The following is a 14,595-nucleotide window of genomic DNA, read 5'->3' on the forward strand; positions in this document are numbered from 1 at the left end:
ATTCTAGAAAAGACATGCAATAACCTATTTAAGAACTAGAAGGCAGGCATCGTGTGTTTTATGACATGAATGTATATTTAGTGATCTTCATGGTACTTAATTCTGAACGTAAGGATGCAATGGTATGACATCATGGCCTGAAGACAGACTTCCAAATTTTAACCTACTAACACAGGGACTGCCAGACCCAAGAACATTCTTTTGCACATGGGTATTTCCAAGAACCAGTTTGTTACAGGACACATGATTTCCTTATGAAAGCAGACACCATATATTGTTTTCTTCCAGAAAATAACAATAAAAATCAGCTACCTTAAAAAAAAAAAAAAAAAAAAAAAAAAAAAAGGTAAACGTTTAGTTTCTAAGGAGTTCACATGCCCCACATGTCATGCTTCCAAGCTTCCTACAGCAAACTTCAGATCTGCTGGGAAAAATAAACCAATCAATCAGCAGCCACAAATATGTGCTGGAGAGAGAGAGGATTTCACCCAAAGCTTTGGATTCTTACAGCAGCAAGGAAGTTCTTTGCTAAAATCCTCAGGTCAACAGATAGTTCCTGCCAATCTGACACAGATTCTGTTCAGCAAACCTAGTAAATTTTTAAGCTTTGACCAAGGCATATCAGCATGTCATAAGCAGAAACTGCAGCGAACACCTCTGTAAACTTGCAGTGCTCCCCAGGAACCTCTTTATTCTCATATAAATTCAGAGATTTTTTTTCCTATGCCCAGAGAGTAACCCAGAGGGAACTCTGAAATATTTTATCTACTTTTCAAGCTCTACTTAATTCTACATGTATTTCTTTTACTACTCTTGGAAGGTTATTCAAGAACTTGACTGCTACGCTAATTAAAAACCTTCTTCAAATTTCCACTGTCAATGAATTCAACACCCAATACATAACCAAGTTAGTATTAAGTGATACTGATAAGTGATACTGATAATATACATGAGGTACAATCACAGAAAGAAAAAGAAAAAAAAAAAAAAAAAACAAAAAAAAAAAAACAAGATTTAACAGATAGCAAGTCATCCATGCCTGAAACCTACTGTAAGTAGTCTGTTTTAACTAGTATTTTGGAAACAGCAGAGCAAATTCCAACAACTTCTCTGCTAGTTAAAGAACTTCTCCCACATACCATATATCCACATACCATAGATTCAGTATCATTAATTCCTTGTGCAAGTCCTTTCAGGGCCCTGAAGTATGAAAAGACCTCATTAACTGGTGACCTTGCTTATCAGTGAAAGTTCTGTGTGAGGAAAGGTTCACAAGGATCCACACGTTCACCAGAAAACTTTATTGGAATATATGATTGTGCCTTGCAAATTTTCCAATATTTCCAAGTTTTAGATGGGCTCCAGATACCATTGAGTCCTCATTTTCCAGGTCAAACAAAATAAAAATGGGAAAAAAAAAAAAAACTTTCAATGCATTTGAAGAATTCCTTTTCACTACCATAGTAGCTGTAATTTAAAAATTTAAATATAAAACAATTCACCCATAGCAAAGAAAATATTTTGTCAACATTCTGTAGATGTAAATAGCTCTTCTTAATCTTTAGCATTATACAAGAGTCAATAAGAGTTTTCTATGTTCTTGTACTAATTTTATTCATGTTTTGATATATCAGGAAATTAGTGGTTTTTTTACCAGACTAGAAGTTCACATCAGACCACACTGTTCTGAACTTCTAAGGAAACAGAGCTGTAGGTCCTGATTCCCCTTTACTGTGGGTAGCTTGTACTCGGTCTCTCTGAAACTATTGCCCTTCTCAGCAGGAAGCATCAGGATCTCTCTCCGAAAGACTCACGGCCTCGTTTCCCTGACACTGGTCATGTAAGCTGTTGGGATGCAGAGGGACACACAGGCTTGACAGTGGGTAAGATTTCCTTCAGTTGTCCTAATTCAATTATCACAAATCCAGTCCCAAAATTCATCAGCAAGTGATGTGGGCAGCTGGTGTAGGAGGGCTTGGGCGCAAATCTATCAAAGCGCAGCACAACCATCACCCCAGTGCTTCAATATGGCAACGTTATGCAACATATATCCCCCAAAATTGTATACCACACATGAAAATGCATTAGAAATAAACAAAGGCTTCTGGCTATGGAAGGCAAAACATTTTAAAACACTGATTTCAAATACAACGGGTATAAAACAAAAAAGTAGCGTGCACCTTTGACTATTTAATTTATAACAGTAAGAGGTGTTCATTCTCTCTTCAGTAGTTCTAATCATCTTGGTTTGTCAAATTTTGATTTGTCAAAATGCAATAATCCAGAATGTATGCAAAGATCAACAAAGACAATAAGCCTCAAGTGACACTTTTCTTCCACAATCTCTTAGTCCTGCTTTGTGTTTATTTTTGATTTAAAACAAATGTATCCTTCTTTTTTTCTAAAGAAACACTGAAAGCAGAAGATACTCAGACACTTGAAAATATATTTCTAAAACTGCAGCAAGCACTTTGGCAGTATCTTTTAAATTAACAAATAATGAGTTTTCCTTACCTCTCTAAGATGTATGTTTTCCTTCTCCTTTTGGTCTAATATCACTTCTAAATGATTAACCTGAGATTCAGCTTCTGCAATCCTTCGAGTTCTCTCATTGTCATCTTCCATTCCTTTAGATGGCAAACCTTTACTTTGCAACATTTCCAGAAGCTTTTTTATTGATTCATCTCTAGCATTTAGTGTTTGCTTTTGTGTTTCAATCCTAAGCTCCATTTCTTCTAGAGTTTTTCTTAATAGGAAAAGCTCTTTAGCTTGTCTGTCATGTTCTGCTTGAAGCCTTCGAAAATTCTCCTCTGTGAGCTCAATGGTAAAATGCTCAGCCCCTCGGTTTCCACTTTCTTGCTGCAGAAGATGATTAAGGTCTCTCTGGGTTCTAAGCTCATCTTGAAGTGCCTGGATTGTCATTTGCAGATGCTGCAATAAATGAAAAAAAAAAAAAAAATCAATTTATGATCCAAATGCAGGATTAGTCTTTGATTAAACTTTTGTTGTATGCTGTTACAAAAATTCTTCAGAATTGATGAAACTATAATAAATGACCTTATAAAATAGCAAATCCATGTGACGATGTTTATACTTATATTTTTTCAAGTGCTTCTAGAAAAGTAAATGAAAACACACACACAGTGTCAGCTACATATAAAATGAAGAGCAAAGAAGGCAAACCAACAAACCCAAACACTAGGCAGTGACACATCCATTAGTACAGTCAAGATGTACCTATAAAGCTGGAAGACTCAGTATTCCATGTTTTCTAAATTACTTCATAGACTAAAGGTGATTCTACCCTGCAGGGTGCTCAGCAGTTGAGTTATGAAGTCAATCAAAGCACTCACTGTAATTGAAGGGAGCTTGGCAGGAAGCTAGAGGAGGGAGGGCATTTGGCTGGTTGGTTGTTTTTTTGTTTTTTTTCTTTTTGGCAACTAAAGCTATGAACATGTTTAGTAAACAGGATTACTGCATCTCTAACAAGCAAACAAAAATACACAATAAATATTGAATTTTGAAAAAAATTGACTGCGAATAATAGACAAACCTTTGTTCTCCTGGCATCCAAAAACTGAACAGCATGGCAAACGAAAAAATGAAGCAAAATCAACATAAAGGCCAGATGCAAGCAAAGGAGATTCAACAGAAAGAACTGAATTCAACAAAAAATACCTCCAACAGAAAAGATAATTTTATTAAGTTATACAAAACAGCACCAACAACCTCACAATATACAATACCTAAGCTAAAGACAGACTTCATTTAAATAGATGTGACAAAGTGTCAAAAATAATTAATCCCATAATGAATAATAATATTCCTATTTCAACTTACTATTCTTTTCCACTAAGCTTTTCAAAACACAGTAACTTGTCCTAAAATATTTGTATTATATCTGAGTAAAACTGATAAATCTTGCACTCCTTAATCAATGCAATCAAAATTGAAAATGATTTTTCCCGTATTAAGATTGGGGTATAGATAATTATCCTAAATTATTAGAATATCATGTTGCATGTCTGAAAATGTTTTTCTTATTTTTTCCTCTATTCATTCCTCTACCCAGCATACTGAATATACAGAAATACAAGTTCCCCAATAGCTAAGTGTGCTGTGCCAGAAGACCCTTACATGTAGGAATTCTGTCAGTATGATTTAGATGACTTAATGCATGGCACCAGACTTTTTGACATTAATGAATATTCTTCAGCTCCACACTCCAATAAAACAATTAATAATTCATTAACACATTAACTCAGTATGGGAGGCTTCTTTAGTTCATTTGAGGCTACCTTCACATTTAGCACAATTTTATCTAGAGGTGTCAGTATGTAACAAAAACCTGAATTTAAGCTGAAAGAAAAATGTAAAACTTAAAATAATGTTTTGAAATCACAGTTTTTATCAGTTATTTCAAATGGAGAAGCATTACCTGTAGTGGAATTCTCTACGTTGAATCTGTTCTATTATTAAATGACAGTATTTTTATAAGTGTTGAGAGGTTAAATCTCTTAATATTTGCATCTCATTAGGCACACGCTCAGGAGCATTCAAATGTAGGCTACACACTTACTGCCTTGCTTTTACTGAACGGCAATGATACTTAATTCTTTCAATTTCTTCAAGTCTCAGCATCTTTTTAATTATTTACATAAAATCTCCCAATAAGCTTTCTTTCAAAACTCCTCTTGATGTAGCAATTTTTAAACCTACTAATGTAAAACTTATGACCCCGTTATGACAATTTTAGCACAGAAATTCAGTGTATAAATGCAAATGAATCCAAAAAGTACGGAAATAATGTTCAATGACTACTATGAATGAGCGAATTAACAAAGCCAACAACAAGGCAATGGCAGAGAGACAGATGTTGCAAAGTAAACAAAACCAAAACCATTTCTTTTCAAATGCTTTTCCCCATATAAAGTCATATTTTTTGTAGATGGTCTCCACCAGTCAACACAGTGGTTATGCAATGACTCCAAAATAAAGGAAATTTCACTTCAGAGAATACAGACATTCTGATCCAATTCCTTTGTAGCTTTGTAAAACTGGCAGTTGGAGAGAAACAAAAATTTTAGATTAATAATTCTAGAAAAAAAAAAAAAAAACATATACTCATTTAGACTACTCATAAATTGGCTTCAAGCTTGACAAACAGCCCCTTTGACATGCTCCAAATGAGAGAAAAATAAATATTTTTGTTGGCTTCTTCAAATTGAATATTTCAGCTTTTAAACTTTTTTGTATTTTTTAAGTAATTTAAAAATAAACTGAGCTAGATTATTTTTTTTAAGTTAAATGTTTCCTTTTGATCAAACAAAATACAATTCAACATTTTAAAATAAACATCTCTTTTACTTAATTTTCAGTTGGGTCACTGTATCAGCTAGACTTTCAGCCCAGAGGCATTTATCTGTCTGAAGATTGAAGCTCATATCTTTCCATTTTTTCAAAAAGAAAAACTGCCTGAAGTAATACATATATAACCAGAGGACCAATCCCAGACTTCGCATAAGCATCATGAAATAAATCCTCTGCACTCCAAAATTATTTTGCTACTAAGCAACAGAAATGTTCAGTAACTACTATTATAGTCTAGAAATATTCACAATAAAAGATATTTTTTCCTCCAATCTGAATGATTTAAAATAGGTCTTTCAAATAAATTAGACAATACTTATTACTTGATGCTAAACACTATTTATAAATGTTTTTCTGCAGTCAAGCTGTATCTATGCAGTATCTAGAATAATTTAGCTAAGCAAAGGGAAACTCGTTTGTAAAATATTTTAAATGCTTTAAAACAGAAACAAAAGCAAACTTAACATACACATTGCTAACAGACAGCCCTTCTGAATGCAAACTCTAAAAGGCCGAAGCGTTAGATCAACCCACAAATGATGAGAATGCCCAACTCAAACAGCAATTCTGGCAAGACAAGCCAGTCACAGCCTCCCTCTGTCCCACAGCCACCTATGTACGGGGCTCTCACATTCTGCCCACAAACACGCTTGCTGCTGAGCACAACACTAATTATGGATGCAAATACATGAAACTAACAGCCTCAACTGTGGCAGGCTGCTGCTGCTACCTTGACATAATCCATTTTTGTACCCCTTCAAGACTTAGAACTCTTTGAACACGATGGACCAGATTTAGACTTCTGCTGGCACAGCCTCCCATAGCAGCAGCTAGCTCAGAAAAGGCAAGAACACATGTTGTGAGGGTGGCAAGAAGCAGCATATTAATTGTAGCAGGGGAGGAATGTGGGAGTGCTGTGAATCTCTGTCACGCTGCTGTCATTACGCAGACAGAACTTAGTGGGATTTAAAAAGACACACTAAATCTTTCTTTTTCATAATTTCTATTAAAAACAGACCAGCTGACCAGAATTTACAGAATGCTTTCCGTGCCAATTTCCAGGGATTATATAAACAGTTCTCTCAGAACTTTGGCAGCCTCTCCCTATGGCCTGGCTCCAAGAGACAATCCATGGCACTGCCCAGGAACTTCCCACAACTTTGTGAAATAGGCACAGAGCAGGTTTTCAAATTGACCCCCCCAGAAATTGAAACAGAACTACAAAGGGAAGAGGAATTAATGGCCCCACCTGGCTTCTGGCTCATGCTTTACCCATGGAAGTTCCTCTGGTCTCTGCCACCTGCCTATTCACTAACAAATTGCCTGCAGAGAACTGCCCTGCCACAGCCCACCTTGGGCCGTGCACAGCAGCATTTCCAGAGCACCCCAAAGCCTTAGGTATGTGGTGAACATCGAAGGAGAAGGATATCATAAGGATATTGAGGTAAAATTATTAATCCACCTATGGAAGTGCATGGTTTCTCCTATTTGCAACACCACGTGTCACCCAAAGCAAAGTACATGTTGAAGAGTGCACTCTATTGTCATTTAACAAAAAAAGCCTGCTCCTAACTTGGAAGGGAGCAACAAACCCTGTATAAGGTCAAGTAAAAAAGGAATCCTAGCTGGAGCTGTCCTAAGCGGGAAAGCCAGCCTGAAAGATTTGGGGCAGCAAGGAAGCAGGCACAGGTTTTCATCAAAGAATTGATTTCACAGAATCACAGAATTGTCTAAGTTGCAAGAGACCTCAAGATCATCGAGTCCAACCTCTGACCTAACACTAACCAGTCCTCCACTAAACCATATGGCTAAGTTCAACATATGAACGTCTTTTAAAGACTTCCAGTGATGGTGACTCAACAACTTCCCTGGGCAGCCTGGAAATGCCAATACCTAACAACCCTCTCAGTAAAGTTCTTCCTAACATCCAACCTAGAACACCCCTGACACAACTTTAGCCCATTCCCCCTCATCCTGTCACCAGGCACATGCAAGAATAGACCAACCCCCACCTTATTACAGCCTCCTTTAATGTACTTACAGAAAGCTCGCTCCTGAGCCTCCTCTTCTCCAGGCTGAACAAACTCAGCTCCCTCAGCCGCTCCTCATAAGACTTGTTCTCCAGGCCCCTCACCAGCTTCGTCGCCCTTCTCTGGACTCGCTCGAGCACCTCCATGTCCTTCTTGCAGCGAGGGGCCCAAAACAGAACACAGTACTCGAGGTGCGGCCTCACCAGAGCCGAGTACAGGGGGACAATCACTTCCCTAGACCTGCTGGCCTTGCTGCTTCTTATACAAGCCAGGATGCTGTTGGCCTTCTTGGCCACCTGAGCACACTGCTGGCTCATATTCAGCCAACTATCAACCAATACTCACAGGTCCTTCTCTGCCTGGCAGCTTTCCAATCACTCATCTCCCAGCCTGTAGCTCTGCTTGGAGTTATTGCGCCCCAGGTGCAGGACCAGGCACTTGGCCTTGTTGAACCTCATACAGTTGACCTCAGCCCATCAGTGCAGCCTATCCAGATCCTCCTGCAGAGCCTTCTTACCCTCAAGCAGATCGACACACACACCTAACTTGGTGTCATCTGCAGACTTACTGAGGGTGCACTCGATCCCCTCATCCAGATCATCGACGAAGATATTAAAGAGAACTGGCCCCAGTACCAAACCCTGGGGAGCGCCACTAATGACCAGACTCCAGCTGGATTTGACTCCATTTACCACGACTCTTTGGGCCTGGCTATCCAGACAGTTTCTAACCCAACAAAGCGTACGCCAGTCCAAGCCAAGAGCAGCCAGTTTCTTGAGGAGAATGCTGTGGGAAACGGTGTCAAAAGCCTTGCTGAAGTTAAGGTAGACCATATCCACAGCCTTTCCCTCATCCACCCAGCGCATCACTTTGTCATAGAAGGAGATCAGGTTTGTCAAGCAGGACCTGCCTTTCATAAACCCATGCTGACTGGGCCTGATCGCCTGCTTGCCCTGCAAATGCTGCGTGATGACTCTCAAGAGGATCTGCTCCATGAGCTTCCCTGGTACTGAGGTCAAACTGACAGGCCTATAGTTCTCCGTGTCTGCCCTCCAGCCCTTCTTGTAGATGGGCGTCACGTCTGCTAGCCGCCAGTCAACTGCAACCTCCCCCGATAGCCAGGACTGCTGATAAATGATAGACAGTGGCTTGGCCAGCTCCTCCACCAGTTCTCTTAATACCCTCTGGTGGATCCCATCTGGCCCCATCGACTTGCGTATATCCAAGTGCTGTAGCAGGTCACCAACCATTTCTTCATGGATAGTGAGGGCCACGTTCTGCTCCCCATCCCCTTCCACCAGCTCAGGGTACTGGGTATCCAGAGAGCAACCGGTCTTGCCGCTAAAGACCGAGGCAAAGAAGGCATTAAGCACCTCCGCCTTTTCCTCATCTCTTGTAACTAAATTTCGCCCCCGCATCCAGTAAAGGATAGAGACTCTCCTTAGTCCTCCATTTTGCATTAATGTATTTGTAAAAACATTTTTTGTTGTCTTTAATGGCAGTCACCAGATTGAGCTCCAGATGAGCTTTGGCCTTTCTAATTTTGTCCCTGCACTGCCTCGCAACATCCTTATAGTCCTCCCGAGTGGCCCGCCCTCTTTTCCAAAGATTATAAACCCTCTTTTTCCTGCTAAACTCAAGCCACAATTCTCTGTTCAGCCAGGCTGGTCTTCTTCCGCACCAGGTCGTCTTTGGGCACGTGGGGACAGACCGCTCCTGCGTCATTAAGATTTCCTTCTTGAAGAGTGCCCAGCCTTTCTGGACCCCTCTGCCCTTCAGAACTGCCTCCCAGAGGACACTGCCAACCAGTGTCCTGAACAGTTCAAAGTTGGCCCTCCAGAAGTCCAATACAGCGGTTTTACTCGTCCCCTTCCTGGCTTCTCCAAGAATGGAGAACTCTACCATTTCATGGTTACTCTGCCCAAGACAGTTTCCAACCACCACATCTCCCACCAGTCCTTCTCTGTTTGTGAACAGCAGGTCTAGCGGAGCACCTCCCCTGGTAGGCTCACTAACCAGCTGCGTCAGGAAGTTATCTTCCATGCTCTGCAGAAACCTCCTAGACTGCTTTCTCTGGGCTGTGTTGTGCTTCCAGGATATATCTGGGAAGTTGTAGTCCCCCACGAGAACAAGCACTGACAATTTCGCACCTTTTGTCAGCTGCCTGTAGAACTCTTCATCAGTCTCCTCATCCTGGTTCAGCGGTGTATAACAGATCCCCACCAGGATGCTTGCCTTTTTGGCCTTCCCACTGATCCTAACCCATAGGGACTCAACCTTATCATTCCCAGCCTCAAGTTCCACGACATCAAAACTCTTTCTGATATAGCGAGCCTCACCACCACCCCTTCCATGCTGCCTGTCCCTTCTGAAGAGCCTCTAGCCAGACATTGCAGCACTCCAGTCATGAGAGTGGTCCCACCACGTTTCTGTGATGGCAACCAAGTCATAGCCTGCCTGCTGCATGATGGCTTCCAGCTCCTCCTGTTTGTTACCCATGCTGCGTGCATTAGTGTAGATGCACTTCAGTTGGGCCATTGCCTTCTCTCCCAGCCCAGCCTTGTCATTGTTACCCCTGGCACAGCTCTAACAAGCCTTGTTTCAGCCCTGTCCCCCTTCTCACCTAGTTTAAAGCCCTCTCAACGAGCCCTGCCAGCTCCTGGCCCAGGATCCGTTTTCCCCTAAAAGATAGGGACCCGTCTGTGGCCATCAGGCTAGGTGCCGAGTAAAGCGCCCCATGGTCAAAAAAAGAACAAAATTTCTGTGTTGGCACCAGCCTCTGAGCCACGGGTTTATCAGGTGGGCTTTCCGTGTCCTCTCTGTACCCCTCCCTGCCACCGTAGGGATGGACAAAAACACCACCTGCACTCCTGCTCCATCCACTAACTGTCCCAGTTCCCTGAAGTCCCATTTGATGGTCTTCAGGCTTCTCTCTTCAACGTCATCACTGCCAGCCAGGACTATTAAAAGAGGGTAATAGTCACAGGGGCGAACCAGGTTGGGAAGCCTTCTGGCAATGTCCCTGACCCTGGCCCCAGCGAGGCAGCAGACTTCCCTACAGGTAGGGTCAGGCCAACAAATAGGTCCCTCTGTTCCCCTGAGAAGGGAGTCACCCACAACAATCACCCTTCTTTCTGTCCTGGTGGAGGCAGTCCTGAGGCATGGAGTCGACTTCCTCACCCTATGCATCATCCTGGGCAGACTTACTACCTCTTCCGCAGCTACCGGCCTCTCAATCTCCAGGGCCTCAAACCTGTTGCGTAAGGGCACCTGGGAAGGTGGAGCGGTGGGGGAGGGCATCACCTGCGATGTCAAGCAGGGACCTGTTTCCATTCCTCCTCTACTCCTAGGTCCCCTGCCTCTGCCTGACAGCAACAGGGCAGGGGGTCCACCCCCATTTGGGGAGTCTCACCCCGGTGCCTGTCCTTCGGGCCACGCAGGGAGTGGCTCCATAAATCTATCTCGCACTCACACTCTGTGATATCCCTCAACCTCTCGACCTCCTCCTTGAGTTCTGCCACGAGGCAGACCAGATCATCCACCTGCTCACACCTCACACACACAGTCTCTCTGCCCCCCGCAGGTGGTAGCAACAGGCTCAGGCACTCCCTTGCACCTGGAGACCTGAACTGCCCCAGTTTTGAGCGGGCAGTCGGTCTGGGTGTGTACAGACTTCCTGGAGAGCACACTGTTCCTGGTGTACACCATTGCAGCTGAGCTAGCAGCAGACCGCCGTTAGAGGTGTTCATATGGGCGGGGGGGAGCGCTTTGCCCTTCCTACTCGCCCTGCCTGAGCGAACTGCCGCGCCACTCCCTTCTGACGCGCCACGCCCTGTTTTCCCGTCCTGGTCACCGCGCTCATGGTCGCTCGCGCTCCCTAGGGGCAGCTTATGAACGGCCGGGGAGGGGGCGCTGCTGGCTCCGCCTACGCCTCCTTCTGGCTTCGTTTACCTCCCTCGCGAGGGCTGCCGGGTCCTGGCGGCTCCCTCGAGTGGGCTCGGTGCCGGAAAAATTAGCCCTGCCTGTCCGATCCCCGCTCCGCTGCAGAACGCATCTGCCCCGGAGCCAATCGCCTCGGCAAGTGTACCATTAGCAATTTGCTAGTAGATTCCTGTAACATAGAGATAATCTAACAAGTTTATTCCTCAGACAGGAATCACTGATGTTTGGAAACGTCTGAGGGTGTTCTTTGCCAGCTTCTCCAAACGACTCTGGCACTAGGGCTAAAGGGGGCAATGTCAACAACATCCAGTGCAGGTGGAACAGCTATTTCTGTAGCCATCCAGAATGAGTTGCTATTTTGGTGCTCCATTTAAAAAGAACTGTAGGTACCTTACTGGACTTGGGTGCCTTTACCTTAATTGCCCCTCTTCTCTCACCACCCCTCATTATTTTCCCAAAGGGAAGAAGATGGAAAAGCAGAGGCCACATTCTTGGCATGACAACATAATGGGACTGTTTAAAAGTTGCAATAGTACCAATAATGATCATCCAAATACAAGACTTTGTATTTAGCTCTGATACTAATAACATACATGCTTTTTAAAAAGCTCTTTTTAGTAACTATATAAATTAACACAGGGATTTTTGAGAACATGTATCTTTGCAGATTATTCTCAAGGCTTTGCTTGGCTTCTTACATTTCTAAAAGCCCTTTCTCTTGGCATTCTGATTCTTATGATTACAGGCTACAGGATTTGGCCATTGACGTGAATTTTATCAATAGGAGAAAACATACACATTAATTCAAAATTTCTTGGATAAAAGGATTGAGCAAAAGTTGTACTGAACTTTTGCTTTTAAAATATTTACTACTTTACGCAAAGTACAACATAAGTGAATTTCCATTGATAAGTGTAAAACGTGCTATATCTGCACAAATATAAGACCATTGGACATTAGTTTAAGGTGGTTGGAAACCTGATAGCAGTATTTGATAAATATTAGAAATCCTACACTAAATAAATTATTCAACAAATGGTATTCAGCTAGCTTTCTTCGGGGGGAGGAGGAGAGGGAAGTAAGTTGGATTTTAGAGGCAAGGGGAACTTGAAAGTTGTGAAATAAAATCACCACAGACAGCATTGGCTATGATGGAGAAATGTAGTGGAAGAAAGGAGAAAAAGATTGTAGGGCGAGAAATTTTGGACATGTGGTTAGTTTTTCTCCAAATTAACAAGTGATTTTTTGATACTTTACAGATGGATTGTAGTACAGTTGATATCTATAAAGACAAAATACTTTTCATTTGCAGAATTAACATTTTGCACAATGGCAAAGTATAACCGTAATCACAGGCCTACTTAAGTCAAACAGCAAAGGAAATAAAAAAAACACAGCCAATAGCAAGCAATAGGAAAGGAGAAAGAAACCCTTACAGATTGTGCCTTAAGTGCAAACCTATTCTGAAATTTGCAATACTAACACATTTTAGCCTACACTTACCCCTTAGTTACACATGGAGATGGTTTTTGTATAATAATCTCAAGTTCTTTGGTAATTCTTTAATTCCTGTCTAATTTGTCACAGAAGTATTTGCAGGAGATGACCAGAGAAGCTGACTGAATAGTCATGAAGCCTGATAGTTCAGGACAGATTAAATATAACATCTGTATTAAGAAATGCAGATGTCTAACACACAACAAGGATCCTTATTTAGCCCACAAGGTACAGTATTAAGGGCAAGCTTTATCAGATTTCACAAGAAACCAAATTTAAAAGCATGAAGAAAGAAAAATTAAGGAAAGCTAATAAACAAAAATTTGCCCTTTTGAAATACATGGTACCAGCAAACTGTGTTGTGCAGAAGTTGTCTCATGTTTGTAGCACCTCCAGTAATTTTAATGCTAAAAGTGCCTTTTCGTATGTGATCTGAATCTTCAGACATGGCATCTTTCTTCTCCTTTTGTCTGTTTTTGTCAGTGGTGTGTCATTCAAGCAAAATTCTTGTTAATTGATCCTTCAGAGATATTTAACATTCCAGCATCCAAATATTCGATGGATGTGCATAGGAGAATCAATTTCTTAATTTATATTGATGAGGAAAGTATCTCCAATTCTCTTCTTGTTTTTCTCTCACATGAGAAAATGAGGATTTGCATGGTTGCCTTCAACAATGTTTAGGTATATTTCCAAGCCTAATACTCATACTTGTTTCAGTAACATGACTAAAGTAAAAATACAAATTGGTTTAGATGCAGCTTATAAAAAGCTTTAAGTAGTTTGTCACATTTCAATGATGGAGCCTCACGCTGAAGACTGAAAGTGGAGCAGTGTGTTACAGAAGAAATAATGAAAGATAATTTAGAAAATAAAAGAGCAGACTAACAGTATAATTTGCTGTTATGCCTGCTTGAGAAGAAATTACGTTTAGCGATAGTCACAGTGGTGCCAGAAATTAAAACCAAAAACATGCATTTAGAATATTCACTTGAAAGGCAGGAGTGAAATTAGAATTGGACTTTTACAGGGAGTTGAGTCTATTCTTTTTTCCTGTGGTCCTGTACAAATGAAATACACCTATCTGAAAGTCTGGGTAATTGTACTCGCCTTCTTTCTGATACAGCCATTAAATTATATTTACTAATACAGGTTTAATAGGAACAGATTGTACAAACTTCACTTAATGGGGCATAGTAAGTCAAGAATTCATTGTCTTTTGACTCGCAGCTTTAAAAAAAAAAAAAAAAAAAAAAGATAAGCCAAAAATCACTCGGCAAGTAACTGACTTCCTCCATCTAGTTTTCCAGTGGAATACATTGTCCAGCTCGCTGACTCACTCAAAAAAGAGCACAGAAAACATCTTGGATGCTAAAAAGGACCACTAGTTCCTTATTTCTCAAGAGCAGCTACATTAAAGGACCTTTCTTTCAGGCACTGAGTCAAGAAATCACTTACAAAAGAAAAGTTTTGATAATAAACAAGCTCACATTGCAAAAACTAAAAAATCTGTGTTACTTAATCTTCAGTTCCTGCTTTTATCTGCCTGACCTTTTGCTATTAAGTTTAGGGGCTTCTGGCAGAATGCTCCCTGTTAGCTATGAAAAAAATAAAAAGAATCTTTTTCCTAGTTAAAATCAAGTGAACTGGGCTCCCTCTCCTTATTTTGCAATCTGTCTCCATAGCAGTAAATATTTCACTTCTAAAACAAAGAGAAAAACCCACGCCCTGAGGGCAGGAATTTCTGTGGCTGCAG

The 14,595-nt window shown here is 41.3% G+C and overlaps 1 protein-coding gene across 18 annotated transcripts in view; it reads right to left on the minus strand.

The window, feature by feature from the left end:
- ERC2 (ELKS/RAB6-interacting/CAST family member 2) overlaps positions 1 to 14,595 on the minus strand; it is a 547,528-nt gene that overhangs the window by 458,089 nt on the left and 74,844 nt on the right. For 15 of the 18 annotated variants that reach the window (XR_014696351.1, XR_014696352.1, XR_014696353.1 and 12 more), the window contains exons 3-4: positions 3,554 to 3,577; positions 2,515 to 2,931 (exon numbers count right to left, since the gene is read on the minus strand). Coding sequence is in view for 3 of the 18 variants with exons in the window: in XM_084530654.1 (XP_084386780.1) it covers positions 2,515 to 2,931; positions 3,554 to 3,577 (441 nt within the window). In the remaining 15 variants the exon portion in view is untranslated. The remainder of the gene's footprint in view (positions 1 to 2,514; positions 2,932 to 3,553; positions 3,578 to 14,595) is intronic. The other 3 variants (XR_014696363.1, XR_014696364.1, XR_014696365.1) reach the window with 1 other exon arrangement.

The sequence above is a fragment of the Aythya ferina genome (genome assembly GCF_964211825.1).
Source record: "Aythya ferina genome assembly, chromosome: 10".
Lineage (NCBI taxonomy): Eukaryota > Metazoa > Chordata > Aves > Anseriformes > Anatidae > Aythya > Aythya ferina.